General features: G+C 36.3%; 1 protein-coding gene across 1 annotated transcript in view; it reads right to left on the minus strand.

The window, feature by feature from the left end:
* Nucleotides 1–17016, minus strand: part of ITFG1 (integrin alpha FG-GAP repeat containing 1) — a 314234-nt gene that overhangs the window by 150231 nt on the left and 146987 nt on the right. The window contains exons 9-10 of the mRNA XM_013052089.2: nt 12050–12144; nt 9238–9410 (exon numbers count right to left, since the gene is read on the minus strand). Of these exons, the coding sequence (XP_012907543.2) occupies nt 9238–9410; nt 12050–12144 (268 nt within the window). The remainder of the gene's footprint in view (nt 1–9237; nt 9411–12049; nt 12145–17016) is intronic.

Consider the following 17016-nt stretch of genomic DNA (forward strand, 5'->3'; position numbering starts at 1 on the left):
GACCAAAACATTAATTGTTTGGATATTCTTCTAAGGATGACTAATCATAGACTTAAAATGAATTTCAGATGCAATTCCTTGTTCTATTGAATAGAATTAATGTCCAGAATAAAATAATCTTAAGTTTCCTTGTTTTCATGTGCCACTACACCTTTAAAAGGAATAATACATTCAGTTCAGAGGTTTCATTTTACATTAAAATTGCTTCACACAGTGGGAGGGGCAAGATGATGAAATAGGAGACCTTGTTTCAACTGCCTCCTAAAGTGAGCTAAATATCTACCAGAACACTCAGGGAATGCTCAGAGGGATATGGGAGTATAAGCAGAAGAGGGAGGGAGCCACCCGAAGTGATCCATTGGAAAGTAATACCCCAATATGAAAGTGCCCTGTGGTTGGAGACCAGCATTAGTGTGGCGTCTGGTTGAAGGCATTCAAAAACAGCAAAAGATCTGAAGGGGTTACTGGTGGAACCGGGCGGTCATGGGCCTAAGCCCACAGACCCAGGATGGTTACCGCCAGTGACCAACTGTGCCAGACAGAGAGCAGCACAGCCTCCAGTCCACTGCTTGCACCACTGCTCAGCTGGGCTCAGTCCTGCCCACATGTGAGAGCTTCTGGAGTGGGTGCCAGCTGGTGCTCTCTAGGGATACAGTCTCCTGCAATCTGCACACCCTGAGGAACCGTGGACAGTGAGCATACTCCAGCCTGCACCTGAGACAGCTTGGTGTGGGTGTCAGCTGGCGCTCTTTAGGACCCTGGTCTCCTGCCACCAGCCAAGGGTCTGGATGCTCTCAGCCCTTGCCTGGGAGAACCCAGCATTACTTGTGGTGGGGATTCCTTGGCGGAGGCAACCACTGAGGTGCACAACACCTGTGGGAGGTTATGCTGTTCAGAAAGTTTGCAGAGGCGGAGTCTGTGTGTTCTGGACCACCCAGAAGGGAGCAGACTGAGGCTTCTCTCTGAGGCAGGGGTCTGGGTGCAGTATGCTTTCCATTACACCTCCAAAAAGCTGCAAAAAGCCACCAGAGATGGCTCAGGGTCCTGGGATGGAGTCCTGCATCAGGCTCCTTGCTCCACAGGGAGCCTGCTTCTCTCTACACCTCTGCCTGCCACTCTGCCTGCCTGTGTGTGCTCATGCTCTCTCTTTCTCTTCGACAAATAAATAATTAAAATCTTTAAAAAAAAAAAAAAAGCTACCAAAGAACAAAAGCCTCCAGAGAACAAAAGCCTGAAAAACCAGTCTCCACAGAGCCCTGGGGCAGCAGTATGCAATCCAAGCAAGAATGACCAAAAAACAATGTGGCCGGCCCCCCTCCCAGAAGGCAAGCCAAAAGAATGATAGGACAACCACCACATGGTCCCCATAAAACTGTAAAACCCCAACATCAGGGGAAAATAATATATGAAGCTCCCAGTATTGCCCTAAAACCTATATATTTCATAGATACAACTTTTAATTTATTCTCACGATTCTAGTTCTTTTTAATTTTTTTAACTTACTATTAAAACTAGAAGTTTAATACAACATATTTATAGCAACATTTTAACTTGAACTTTTTTCATACATATAGCTGTGTTTTTTTTCTTTTCTATTTTTTTTAATATACTTACAGATACAAGCTTCAAGATAATCCTTTTTCCATAATCAATACTACCCCTATATATAAAGCAATTTTAATCACCTTTTATCTCTGGAAAGTTGAGTCCTTTACCAAAGATATCAAAATATACCTAGGAAGAACTAAATAAAATAACTTTCCTCACCCACATCAAGGATTTAGAACCACCCTCCCATCTTCTTCTTCTTCTGTCAGTGTTTCTGTATATGGGTTTTTGTTCTGGTATTATATGAAACTTATCCTTGTGGTTCATTTTAGCTGAGTTCTTTCTTTTTTTCTTTACCATTTACTTTTGTTGGTCTTTTTGTCTGTCTGTTTTTATTTATATACCTTATAAATCTTACTTTTGGGGCTCATTCTGGCTAGGTTTTCTCTTTTCTCTCTGTCTCTTTTTTATCCTTTTTCTTTCTTTTTGGTGGTGACTTCTAATTGCTCTGAAACATTCCGGGGTGCACCTTGCCTGGATTGTGGTTGATATATTCAGTTATCCATCCCCTCAACCAGTTCTCATCAAAATGACTAGGAGGAGGAACACCCAACAGAGGAAAAATTCAGAGACTGTGCCCTCTCCATCAGAACTATTGGATATGGACATAAACAGCATGTTGGAAAGGGTACACCACCCAGGCAATGGCTAGGTTGGAGAAAACCATTAGTGACAACATAGAATCTCAAAGGGCAGAAGTGAGAGCCTATCTGGCAGAAGTTAACTTTGCTATCAATGAGATCCATTCTAATCGAAATACTCTAAAAGCTAGGGTAACTGAGGCAGAAGATAGAATCAGTGACATAGAGGACAAAATGATAAGAGAAAAAGGATCAGGAGGAGGCCTGGTACAAACAGCTTAGAAGCCAAGAAAACAGATTTAGGGAAATAAGTGATGCCATGAAACATTCCAATGTCAGAATTACTGGGATCCCTAAGGGGTGGAAAAAGACAGAAGACTAAAAGATACAGGTGAACAAATTCTGGATGAAAACTTTCCCAATCTGGGGAATGGAACCAGTGTTCATGTCCTAGAGGCAGAAAGAATACCCCATAAGATCAACAAATCTAGAAAGACCTTGAGACACTTAATTGTGAGACTGATGAATCATAATTTTAGAGAAGAGCTTCTGAGGGCAGCTAGGGGAAGAGATTCCTTATGTACAGAGGAAGGTCCATCAGAATAACGTCAGACCTGTCCACAGAAACCTGGCAATCCAGAAAGACTGGCAAGACATATTCAGGGCACTAAATAGAAGAACATGCAGCTGAGAATACGTTATCCAGCAAGGCTGACATTCAAAATGGATGGAGAGATAAAGAGCTTCCAAGACCAGAAGGTTTAAAAGAGTATGTGAAATGGCTATCAGACACATGAAAAAATGTTCATCATCACTAGCCCTCAGGGAGATTCAAATTAAAACCACATTGAGATATCACCTGACACCAGTTAGAATGGCCAAAATTAACAAGAGAGGAAACAACATGTGTTGGAGGGGATGTGGAGAAAGGGGAACCCTCTTACACTGTTGGTGGGAATGCAGGTTGGTGCAGCCTCTTTGGAGAACAGTGTGGAGATTCCTCAAGAAATTAAAAATAGAACTTCCCTATGACCCTGCCATTGCACTCCTGGGTATTTACCCCAAAGATACAGATGTCATGAAAAGAAGGGCCATCTGTACCCCAATGTTTATAGTAGCAATGGCCACGGTCGCCAAACTGTGGAAAGAACCAAGATGCCCTTCAACGGACGAATGGATAAGGAAGATGTGGTCCATATACACTATGGAGTATTATGCCTCCATCAGAAAGGATGATTACGGAACTTTTGTAGCAACATGGACGGGACTGGAAGAGATTATGCTGAGTGAAATCAGTCAAGCAGAGAGAGTCAATTATCATATGGTTTCACTTATTTGTGGAGCATAACAAATAGCATGGAGGACATGGGGAGTTAGAGAGGAGAAGGGAGTTGGGGTAAATTGGAAGGGGAGGTGAATCACGAGAGACTATGGACTCTGAAAAACAATCTGAGGGGTTTGAAGTGGCGGGGGTGGGTGGGAGGTTGTGATACCAGGTGGTGGGTATTACAGAGGGCACGGATTGCATGAATACTGTTATGCTGAAAATAAATTAATTAAATTAAATTAAAAAAAAAAAGAGTATGTGACCACAAAGCCAGCACCAAAAGAAATATTAAGGGGGGGAGGGTTCTATAACAGAAGAAAGACCCAAGAGAGTCACAGAATAGAAATTTATGGAGATAATCTATAGAAACACGGACTTCACAGGCAACATGATGTTAATAAAAACGTATCTTTCAATAATCACTCTCAACATGAACGTGAACGGCCTAAATGCTGCCATAAAATGGCACAGGGTTGCAGATTGGATAAAACGACAGGACCTGTCCATATGCTATCTACAAGAGACACATTTGGAACCTAAAGATACATTGGGACTGAAAGTAAAGGAATGGAGAAGTATCATTCATGCCAATGGGCCTCAAAAGAAAGCTGGGGTAGTGATTCTCATATTAGGTTAGTTAGATTTTAAACTAAAGACTGCGGTCAGAGATACAGAAGGACACTACATCATTCTTAAAGGGTTTACCCACCAAGAAGATCTTACAATTGTAAATATTTATGCCCCCAATATGGGAGCAGCCAACTACATAAGCCAAGTGTTAATCAAGATAAGGACTCTTATTGAAATGAATACATTAATAGTAGGGGATCTTACATGCCATTCTCAGCAACAGACAGATCACTGAAGCAGAAAATCAACAAAGAAACAAGAACACTGAATGACACATTGGGGCATGTGGACTTCATAGATATATAGAGAATATTCCACCCTAAAACAACAGAATATTTGTTCTTCTTGAGCGCACATGCAACTTTCTCCAGAATAGACCGCATACTGGCCCACAAATCAAGGCTCAACTACTATCAAATGATTGAGATTATTCCCTACATATTCTTAGACCACAATGCTTTGAACCTGGAATACAACCACAAGAAAAAGTTTGGAAGAAATGAAAGAGGACCCAAATTAATAAAATTATGAAAGAAAGGGGAGAGATCACGACTAAGACCAAGGAAATAGAAATAGCCACCAGAAACTATTATCAATAGTTATATGCCAATAAATTAAGCAACCTAGAAGAAATGGATGCATTCCTAGAAATCTATAAACTTCCAAGACTGAATCTGGAAAAAACTGACTACCTGAATAGACCAATATCTACTAACAAGATTGAAGCAGGGATCAAAAACCTCCCAAAAAACAAGAGCCCAGGACTTGACAGATTTCCTGGGGAAATTATACCAAACATGCAAGGAAAAAATAATACCTATTCTCCTGAAGCTGTTTCAAAAAATAGAAACAGAAGGAAAACTTCTGGACTCTTTCTGTGAAGCCAGCATTACCCTGATCCCCAAACCAGGCAAAGATCCCATCAAAAAGGAAAATTTCAGACCAATACTCCTGATGAATATGGATGCCAAGGTTCTCAACAAGATCCTAGCTAAAAGGATCCAACAGTACATGAAAAAGATTATCCACCATGACCAGCTGGGATTTATCCCTGGGTTGCAGGTGGTTCAACATTCGCAAATCAATCAATGTGATAAAACAAATCAGTAAGAGAAGAAAGCAGAACTACATGGTCCTCTCATTTGATGTAGAGAAAGCATTTGACAAGATATAGTAACGTTCCTAATTAAAACGATTCAAAGTATAGGGATAGAGGGAACATTCCTCAACTTCATAAAATCTACTTATGAAAAACCCACAGTGCATATCATTCTAAATGGGGAAAAGCTGAGAGACTTCCCTTTGAGACCAGGAACACGACGAGGATGTCCATTCTCGCTACTGTTGTTCAACACAGTACTAGAAGTCCTAGTAACAGCAATCAGACAACAAAAAGAAATAAAAGGTATTCAAATTGGCAAAGAAGAAGTCAAACTCTCTCTCTTTGCAGATGACATGATACTTTATTTGGAAAATCCAAAAGACTCCACCCCCAAACTCCCAGAACTAATACAACAGTTCAGTAATGTGGCAGGATACAAAATCAATACACAGAAATCAGTTGCTTTCTTATACACTAACAATGAAAATATAGAAAAGGAAATTAGAGAACTAATTCCATTTACTATAGCACCAAGAACCGTAAGATACCTGGGAATAAGCCTAACCAAAGAGATAAAGGATTTGTACTCAAGGAACTATAGAACATTCACAGAAGAAATTGAAGAAGACATAAAAAGATGCAAAAGCATTCCATGCTCATGGAAGAATAAACATTGTCATAATGTCTATAGTGTCTAGAGCACTCCATACTTTCAATGCCATCCTGATTAAAATTCTACCAGCATTTTTCAAAGCGCTGGAACAAACAATACTAAAATTTGTATGGAACCAGAAGAAACCCCAAATTGCTAAGGAAATGTTGAAAAAGAAAAACAAAACTGGGGGCATCATATTGCCTGATTTCAAGCTTTACTACAAAGCTTTGATCACCAAAACAGCATGGTACTGGCACAAAAACAGACACATAGACAAGTGGAACAGAGTAGAGAGCCCAGATATGGACCTGCAACTCTATGGTCAACTAATCTTCAACAAAGCTGGAAAAAATATACAGTGGAAAAACGACAGTCTCTTCAGTACATGGTGCTGGGAGATTTGGATAGCTATGTATAGAAGAATGAAACTTGACCATTCTCTTTCACCATACACAAAGATAAAGTCGAAATGGATAAAAGATCTCAATGTGAGGCAGGAAATCTATCAAAATCCTAGACGAGAACATAGGCAGTAACCTCTTCAACATTGGCCATAGCAACTTCTTTCAAGACATGTTTCCAAAGGCAAAGGAAACAAAAGTGAAAATGAACTTTTGGGACATCCTCAAGATCAAAAGCTTCTGCACAGTAAAGGAAACAGTCAACAAAACAAAGAGGCAGGCCATGGAATGGGAAAAGATATTCGCAAATGACACTATAGACAAAGGGCTGATATCAAGATCTATAGAGAACTCCTCAAATTCAACAGATAATTATGTCAAAAGATGGTAGAAGACATCAATAGACAATTCTCCAAAGAAGACATAGAAATGGCTAACAGACACATGAAAAAATGGTCATCATCATTAGGCATCAGGGAGATTCAAATCAAAACCACATTGAGATACCATGTTACAGAAGTTAGAATGGCCAAAATCAACAAGACAGGAAACAACAAATGTTGGAGAGGATGTGGAGAAAGGGGAGCCCTCTTACATTGTTGGTGGGAATGCAAGTTGGTGCAGCTGCTTTGGGAAAATAGTGTGGAGATTCCTTAAGAAATTAAAAATAGAGCTACCCTATTACCTTGTAATTGCACTACTGGGTATTTACCCCAAAGATACAGATATTGTGAACAGAAGGGCTATCTGTACCCCAGTGTTCATAGCAGCAATGGCCACAGTCGCTTAACTGTGGAAAGAGCCAAAATGCCCTTTAACAGATGAAAAGCTAAAGAAGATATGGTCTATATATACAATGGAATATTACACCTCCATCAGAAAGAATGAATACCCAACTTTTGTAACAACAAAAGAATGGAAGAGGAGGAGACTATGTTGAGTGAAATAAGTCAAGCAGAGAGAGTCAATTATCACATGGTTTCACTTACTTGTGGAACACAAGGAATAACATGGAGAACACTGGGTGGAGAGGAGATGTGATTTGGGGGAAACTGGAGGGGAAGACGAACCAGAGATTCGTGGACTCTGATTCTCAGAGATTGTGGACTCTGAGAAACAAAGGGAAGGTATTGGAGGGGAGGGAGTTAGGGGTTGGGAGAGCCTGGTGCTGGGTATTAAAGAGGGCACATATTGCATGAAGCACTGGGTGTTTGCATAAACAATGAATCTTGGAACACTGAAAAAGTAAAATTAAATTAAAAAATTGCTTTCAGACACATAGTTATGAAGCATGATGATCATGTCCCACATATATAACTTAGAGCAATTATAATTTCAAATCAAATCCTTAGAAAATTTAAGTACAGACTCTCCATAATTTTCTACAATATTTAGGGACAGTCACTAATAATATATGTTCCTCTAAAAATCAGATTTCTAGATGACATTGTTTGGTGTTAAAAGCAACAATATATCTGTCCCCCCACCCCACCCCCCGCAGGGAAGTTGTTTTGCATCATGTGCCTGGTAGGAAATGTGAAGCTGAATCATCATTAATTCCAGAGTGAATTAATGCACAGAGGAAAAACTGTGTAGATAATGATGCAGGAGATAGTAACGAATAAGGGCCAAAAAATATAATTAATCATAGGAAGAAAACAATAAGGTATTAAAATTTAGGAAGAATCTTATGAACAGAATCTGCAAAGAGTCAGTCTAATTATAAATTTAACCATGTTGGTTTATTTACTGGTACCTGTACTTAAGGAGAAAAAGGAGTTGCAGCACTCAAAATCACTGATAATGCAGTAAATATACATTTTATGTATATGAATAATATCAATAATCATGTTTGAATTTTTGTGCAGTTATAAACAAACAACACTAAGGCAATATTCACTAAAAGTCTGTGCGTGCTGGGTACTCACTAATTCCTTCACTTATTTTTACTTCGTTTAATCTTCACTACAACTGCCAAGAGACAGATACAATTATTACTCTTGTCTTACAGATGAGTTCATGTAATGTGCCTAAGGTCAGATGGGTGATAAGTGGCTGGACTCAGACTGAAGCCGAGGTTCAGCTCTTAAGCATGATGGTTTTCAGTCTGAAAATGTAACAGGGTTATTTGGTTTTAAAAATTTTGGCCTTACAGGTGAAAGGGAGGCCTCCTTTATAAAAAGAGTAAGTCACAGGAATAAAAAAAGGACTGTATAAGGAATATTGGTTAATGGTATTATAATAGTGTTGTGTGGTGACAGATGGTAGCTGCACACTTATGCTGTGCTTGTGTGGCACAATTATGCTCACTTGTGGTGAGCACAGCATAATGTATAGACTTGTCCAATCACTAGGTTGTACACTTGAAATTAATGTAACATTGTGTATCAACTATATTCACATACAGAAATTAAACCAACAAGGAAATAAAATTTCAACTATTTCCAGGGAAAAAAATCACACAAAAACCAAGAGTACAATCACTCTGCCCTCTATATGTGCCTCTATTATTGAATGTAATACAGATATTTCAGTATTTGCTTTCCAGCTTGTCTCTTATCTCCAGAATGGAAGCTTCCTGACTGTAGGGATCGTGTGTAATTACACATAAAAAAGGCTCAGGTAATATTTATTGAATTGAATATTAAATTGTACTCTTTTTAAAGAAAAAAATTTTGGCCTTCTAAAAATAAACTATTTTTGAATGAAAAACATTTTTCAAATTTTTGTTTCTGTTCTACAGAAAATAAATTTGTGGAAAAGAACAGGTATTCTAAGCCACTGGAAGTTTAGTTATGACATAAGCAATTAGAAATCAAACTTATCATGTTCCTTATTTAAGGTACTCTACCATATTTAGGAGCTATTCAGTTAACAAAGTATCAAATCAAAGAATTTCCACAAATATTTCTCACTTGACTTAATTTCCATACCTTCCAGATGTATTCTTAAGTATGGCAAGTGCATCTGGATAGCCATCCATGTTATAGTCTCCAATATGAAGGGTAATTGGAAGTGGTATTTCAGTTGGTCGTTGTTCATGCACAAATGGCACAAAACCCCAGAGTGTGCCCTTGTTGCTGAACTCCTGTAGGACTGGAACCCACTATGGAATAAGAGGAAAAAGATTAGATTTTACAGTTACTTTAGAAAAAAAAAATTCACCATTCGCAAAACAATATATTAAAAGTCTTCATAAGCATTATCTTACTTAAACTTCTTTATCTCTACAATCTAAGGATATTATAATTTACTTTGATGAACAGATAATTGATACTCTAGAAAAAATAAAGTCCCATTTAAATTTCATCGTAATCATTTTTCCTTGAACTGGTACAATAGAGCCTTTGAAAAATTTTTACAAAATCACAGAATCTTAGGTTTGAATTGATGCTGATTCCTATAGTTCAATCTCCCCATTTTAAAACTGTGTTGAGTGGAAATGTAATTTCAAGAATATTTTTTAATGATTTATTTACCTATTTTAGAGAGATAGGTACCTATTTTAGATAGATACCTATTAAATTTAAATAGATACCTATTTTAGAGAGAGAGAGAAAGAGAGAGAATAAGAAGAAGGACAGAGGGAAAAGGAGAGAGAGAATTTCAATGAGACTCCCACTGAGAATGAAGCCCAGCAGGGGGCTCAATCTCAAGATCCTGAGGTCATGACCTTAGTGGATACTGAGAGTTGGACGCTGAACCCACGGAGCCACGTAGGCCCCAGCAAATGAATATTTTTTTAAATGAGAGCAAACTGTAATATTATCTAGTACTGATGTCCTTTCAGAAGGATCAGCTTAGGAAGAAGGAAGATGATAGAATCTCCCTTGTTCCCCTGTTTTGCCTTTTATACATGATGATGACTTCAGTCAATATCTTCAGAGCCAAGAGTTCTGAGGTTCCCTGACAACACCAGCATTGAAGAAGCTCTGCCTGTCCAGGGGGATGAGCTTTGTCACCAAAACAGCTTAGTAAGTTCTTTATTTTTATATTGATTATAATGAAGAGACCAGAGAGAATAAAGTTGATTTCAAAAAGAGCTTTTGGAAATCCATTTCTCTTTTGAGTACCCTAATCCACTCAAGCTAATGCAAAGTAAAAATCTTAAGAGAAGAAATCATACCATTAAAATTATAGATACGCCTAAAATTAGTTAAAAGTATGAATACTGGCACACACCCTAGAGATGTTCAAACCAGCGCAGCTGGCTTGAAATGACAGCAGGCTACACAGGTTTCTTTTAAGCAGGTGACTCTATATGGCTTCAAGTCAAATGATATTAAAAATGGCTTCTTGAACAGGGATTTGTACATTGGGCACCCCAAACATAATCTAGGTTTTCCAAAGAAAGCATAACTTGCCAAAGAAAAAGAGAAAATAAAGCTAACAATAAATACATATTTATAGGAAATAACTGTTTAAAAAAACTCATTTACATCTTAGATTAATTTTTCAATCTTTCCTAAGAGCAAAAAAAATATTTATCATCAAAATGTTTTAATGATTCATTTGACTTTGAAAAAATAGTTGGTTTTGTTTTGGAAGAAGATGGGAAATTTCACAAAATGCTGTTATCACAAACTTCTGAAAAGGTTGACAGTTTATTAGTGAGGATAAAGTGTTCTTATTAAGGTAAATGTATTAAGGTCTAAAAAGTAAAAAAGATTTTTTATTAATATGACATCCTTAATAGTCACCAAAGAACTGTGACATTTATCTTCCTAGAGAGAGATGACTGTATAATTTGAAAATATTCTTACAGTAGTCTGTTGCTTGAAGCCAGGCTATAATTACTATGTTTACTTATACCTATGAAACATGATTAGGTGTTACTTGACCTCATGTTTTCAGTGATTAAAAACTTAAAAAAGCTTAAGATAATAACATTTATAGGTACAGAATCTAAATGTTTTTAGACTATTGATTGTATGAAGATTTTTCTTTAGTGTTTTACCATAAAATGTGGTTTCCTGTAAGGGCAATAATTTCTTACCCTAAGATAGAAAACAAAACTGAGTAATTCCAGTACTATAATAATACTGTTTTTTTGGGGCGCCTGGGTGGCTCAGTGGGTTAAGCCGCTGCCTTCGGCTCAGGTCATGATCTCAGGGTCCTGGGATCGAGTCCCGCATCGGGCTCTCTGCTCAGCAGGGAGCCTGCTTCCCTCTCTCTCTCTCTGCCTGCCTCTCCATCTGCTTGTGATTTCTCTCTGTCAAATAAATAAATAAAATCTTAAAAAAAAAAAATAATACTGTTTTTTTCTGGTAGTACTAACAATAAGGAAAAATTTTCAGTGTTACAACCTATCACTGCCACAGTAATCTGTGGATTCTAAACTCTTTATCCATAAGCAATAGGTAAAATGTTAGCTTGAGAGAATGAAACGGATCTATTTAGCACAAATAAAGACAAGATTAGCCTTGACAACAGATGTGATATTCTTCTCCATAACCTTTTGTTATAGTTACAGTGCATTTTACAATATTCCTTGCCTGTAAAATGCGAATGGGTCATTTAATTACAGGACCAAAACTGGTCTTCTTCACCAGAAATGATTATAACAGTGCTTTCCCTCTCAATAAATAAACACAAAAATATTCAAATTTATTTCATTAAATTAAAATGAGGAAGTCAATAATTTGTATAGGGTTTCACTGTATTCTGATTATTCAGATACTTTTTCTAATCTCTGAAGATTTTAAGAAGGTAACTGTATTGACATTAAAAAACAAGCTGATATACCTGTTTCGTTCCAGATCTTGCTAAGTAAATGATGCTTTTCTGGCAGTTTTTATCTTCACAGCCTGGCAGTAAGTGATCCATGTGTCCATCTCCATCTGCCAAAAGAAAATTTCAAGAGTCCATTAACAGCTACAAAATAAAGTGTTCTTGTATGGCAGATTACATTTCCTATTTGTTCAAAGTCTGCATCAATCTGAATAAATGAAAGAAATTGACGTACGACTTTGTTATAAATGTGATTCAATTAAAACAATTACTCTGGCCCTTGCCATCTATTACCTGGATTGTGTCTTGTTTTAAATTGCTCACTTTTCTGTAGTTAAATATTTATCCAATGTTGGGAAAAAAAACCCAGTTCAGGCTTTAATGTTAAAATCATCAATTTTTAAACAATGTGGCTTTTGACTTATTTACATAATTATCATTGCTGCTGCAGGAGAAAAACAAGCATGTCAATAGTAACTCATTATTATATGGCTTATTTAAAATGTGTCTTTACATATAATTTATCTTCACACATTCTCTTAAATATCTTTTACATAGTATGAACTTCAAAAGTTCTAAAGCTCTCAGCACCTTGGCTTTTAAAAGGCATCAATAAATTTTTACCAATAAAAAGGCAAACGAAGAGAATACAGATGTCATTTCCAGCTGACTGGATTTTGAAAAGCTGCACGACGGGGGTGCTTGGGTTGCTCAGTTGGTCAAGTGTCTGATTTTGGTTTAGGTCATGATCTCAGGGTTTTGGATTCTTTTATTTTTGGTTAAAGATTTAATTAATTAATTTATTTGTCAGACAAAGAGAGAGAGAGAGGGAGAACACAAGCAGGCAGAGCAGCAGGCAGAGGCAGAGAGAGAAGCAGGCTCCCCGCCGAGCAAGAAGCCCCATGTAGGACTCAATCCCAGAACCCCGGGTTCATGACCTGAGCCAAAGGCAGCAGCCTAACCAACTAAGCCACCCAGGAGTCCCAGGGTCTTGGATTTTTGTCCCACTGAGCTCCCTACCCCCACTCCTGTTCTCTCTCCTTCTCTCAAATAAATAAATAAAATCTAAAAAAAAAAAAAAAAAACCCAAAAAACAACTCACAAAACTGCACAATGTTTTGCAAAGACCTTCAGAAAAGAGGTTACTGAAGAACCTGGAATCAATTCCTCTAATGGTTTCTCCTATCTACTGCCCCTTACCTGATAAGGTTTAAGATTTTGATGTCCTAGAGTTAAATTGCTATAGTGACATGCATAGTTGAATAGTCATTTAGATTTTAAATTTTGTGTTGTTTCATTCACTCATTTGCTATATTAACATATAATGTATGTCTGAGACAAGTGCCCTCAGTTTGAAGGAGAGAGTAAAGATTAGCTATAGAGAAATACTCTTTCACGTGTAGGCTTATATATTAAGGAAATATAAAATTTTAACAAGCCTATCCTATCTTCAGTAATACATTCAAAAGGGAAAAAATAATTTTAGGATGAGTGGGCTGAAAATCTAGTCAATGGAAGTTTAGCACAGCAAGGAAAATTAAAAGGTGCAGCATAGTGAAAAATAAACTTTTAAATTTTAATTTCATGGTTTAGTTACTTATGACCCTTACAATTAATATCATTAGTGATAATGAACCCTACACAGAGGAGTAAAACATTAAGTAAAAATAGTTGAATTAATAATGGACGTATGGAGAACATCTGCAATTTGACAGTATATAGATTTGGACTATTGAGAAAGAAGTTGAGAGAGAGATGAAACTCTAGGCAGGAATACTTGGAAAGGAAAAGTCTTATCAAGGGAAGTAACAAAAAAACAGTAAATAACCATAATGGAGTACATTATCTCTCTATACATCCTTTATCACTACTATCATAGTTAAAGATAAATAAAAAAAAAACAGGTAGCCAAGTAAGAATGAATTAAATACAAAATATGATTTATAAGCAGGATATAGGAAGACTTCATTAAAAGCCAAGCCATTTTACTGCCAATTAATAGGGGGACAAATTAGAAGACCATTACTAAGTCTCTGCCCTTCATTTTTACCCCATGGCAAAATACTCAGGTTAGATTCTGATTTACACTTTTATTTTTTCCTGCTTCCTTTCTTCTGAGTAGCTTCCTATTTCCTACAAGTATTTCAACTATGAGGTGGCTGACATTTAATGATGGCAAATAGCCATCTAATAAACATACAACAAACTCGTGATAATTCCTAATCATACCTTTTAGTATAAATTATCAACAATATTTTAGATATGGTCATGACACGGAGAACTTTATCAGAGAATGTCTTCCTTGTGCTGTCAGTGTTATTTTTTGGTATCTAGAGGAAGTAATAGAAAAGCTGCCTGAGAGTCCAACTTCACACCCAAAGGAAATTTTAAGTACAAAGTTATTAATTCCTGGGTCTTCTTTAAGGAATGTGTCCAAGTTCAGAGACTGATCCTTCCATCAGCATGACTTCTTCATAGTCACATTATTTCTTAGAGAGTTTGCTTAAATGTATACTAGTTGAGTAGAACAAGTCATGACATGACAAGTCATGACAGACACACTATGAGTGTGTAATGGTGAAGAATACAATGCATGCTAATAAAATGTGGTGCTACTGCTTTAGTTTGTGCTAAATGGCATGCAGCTTTACTCATTATTGCATTTAGATTATCAGAGCTGATGTCAAGAATGTTAAAAAGGCCAACTGGATCTAAATATGACCACGCAGATAGTTTTGACCTTATGGATACCGTGAAAGAACTGCAGAAGTTCCCAACCCTAGGTGTATACTTTGGACTATAATTTGAGCATTTTTCACCACAGAGGTTGTACCAATAAATGAATTATCAAATACTCTGATTTTTGCCACTCTGATAAGTGAAAATTATATTTCATAGTGGTTTTAATTTTTAGTTTCCTTATTAGAATGTTGTTGGTCTTTTCCCTGCCAATTTGCAGGAGTCATTCTATATTAAGAAAACTATTCTTTTGTCTGTGATTTATTGATGTTTTTCTTTATAGCATCTAGGTTTTCCTTATAAGTTAAAAGAACTCTGAAATTCATAGACTTGGGGACAGTCTATTTTTGCATTTAGGTCTTTGATTCACCTAGAATTTATCCTGGCTTTAGCTATGAGTTATGATTCTACTGAACTTTTTTATCCAGTTACTCCATACCACCTACTGAACGATCTAGTTTTCACGAAACTCATTATCTCTGTATTATTTTTCTTTATCTGTAAAATGATCAAAAGGAACATAATTTAGCTACTGCAAAGGGTCATTGAGAGGATTAAATGTGGGGGAAAGAATATGGAAAATACTGTAAAACAGTAAATAACCATAATGGAGTACATTATCTCTCTATACATCCTTTATCACTACGGTATGTTGTGTGTACTTAGGACAGTGGTATACTGTGCTTTGAAAGAGGCAACAGAGTAAAAAAAGACGAGTAACTTCTGGAGGGACACACTGATTTTTCTTTAGAGATCTCACTTCCAGGACACACTTAATGCTTATAGCAGGAAACACCGAAACATTTGGTCACGGAAAATTAAAGTAATAATTTAGGATTTGATGAATGTTACTCCATAGATGGAGAAAAAAATATAAGTAGAATGGTAGAGTATTTAATTCTATAACCTGGAACTCTTGAGTTCAATAACAAAAACAAATCAGTAATTTCTGAATTTACAGAGTAGAACAAGTCATGACAGCTCAAATGGGGAATAAGTCAAATGACTCCTTCCACCATCTGGAAAATTTACTCATGGATGGCTATAGCATGAGCAAGATATAAATATCACAAGTCATACCACTAATTAATGTTAGAAAGTTCTAAATAGAATTCAAGGATTTAACTTTTAACATTGGCAACACAAGGCTGAAAGATTTCTGTACAGGGCCTTTAAAACTGAATTTTTTGCTAAAAGACCCAGAATTTAAGTAGAAGTAACATCTTCCCCATCACATTTGTCAACAGGCATGTGAGACATATGACAGATAACGTATTCACATATTAAACTACATTTTTTGTGATTCATATAAAACTGGAAATATACTTGCTAAAATAAAAAACCATTTACTGAAAAAGCATTTCCTTATTTCCATTGTAATATATGAAATATATCACTCTATATTTTTCAGAACACATCATTAACATACTGAAATTATTGACACAGAAATAATTTGAATCTTAAACAAAACCCAATACAATAGCCAGATTAGGCTTTCCAAGAAAATAAAACTCAGGCTTTAAAAATAAATGGTGATATATATATAAAAAAAGAGGGCATGAATGAAAATATTTAATTTCTTCAGCTTTTTAAAAGAAGTTCATAAACCAAAGTATGACAATGGGAGACCACTGCTATATTATTTTTAAAAATGAGGAAAAAATGAATAACATATCACATTAACATGTGAAATGTATAGTTAATTTCTTTAAAATATTCATTTTTAAAGGACAGAATGACAGAATTATGAATACATACATCAGTTAACTTAATTTTGTTTCAGATGTTGAATAACATACAGGTTGATTTTTAATTGTGTTCATATAAACACAGTATTAATATAGTGATGTGGTTAAAGATGAGCCTCCAAAGTGCCAGGGCCTTAACAATTTTACAAATAAGAAACATATATTGTCAAAGGATATAAATATGATCAAAACAGAAAAATTATATTTCTTTTAGATGCTGCTGGTTACTATCAGACATGGTAATGCTGGAAAGCATGAGGTAGGACCAAAAATACACAAAGTGAATCAAATCTGCTTTAATATGTTTAGGCTTTGTGAGTAGATGGTCATGAAATAGGACTTTCATGACAGATTTCTCCTGTCAATTCTATTACTTGTTTTTATTGATGATATAATATTTTTTGTCATTTCAATACCTAAGTATCTATTAGGCTTTAAAGTCTTCAGGATACTCATCTTCTGATGCTTTCTGTTTTGCTGAATATACTGGTTCTT

Source organism: Mustela putorius, unplaced genomic scaffold (assembly GCF_011764305.1).
Source record: "Mustela putorius furo isolate JIRA1106 unplaced genomic scaffold, ASM1176430v1.1 tig00000174_pilon_pilon_pilon, whole genome shotgun sequence".
In the NCBI taxonomy this organism is placed as follows: Eukaryota; Metazoa; Chordata; class Mammalia; order Carnivora; family Mustelidae; genus Mustela; species Mustela putorius.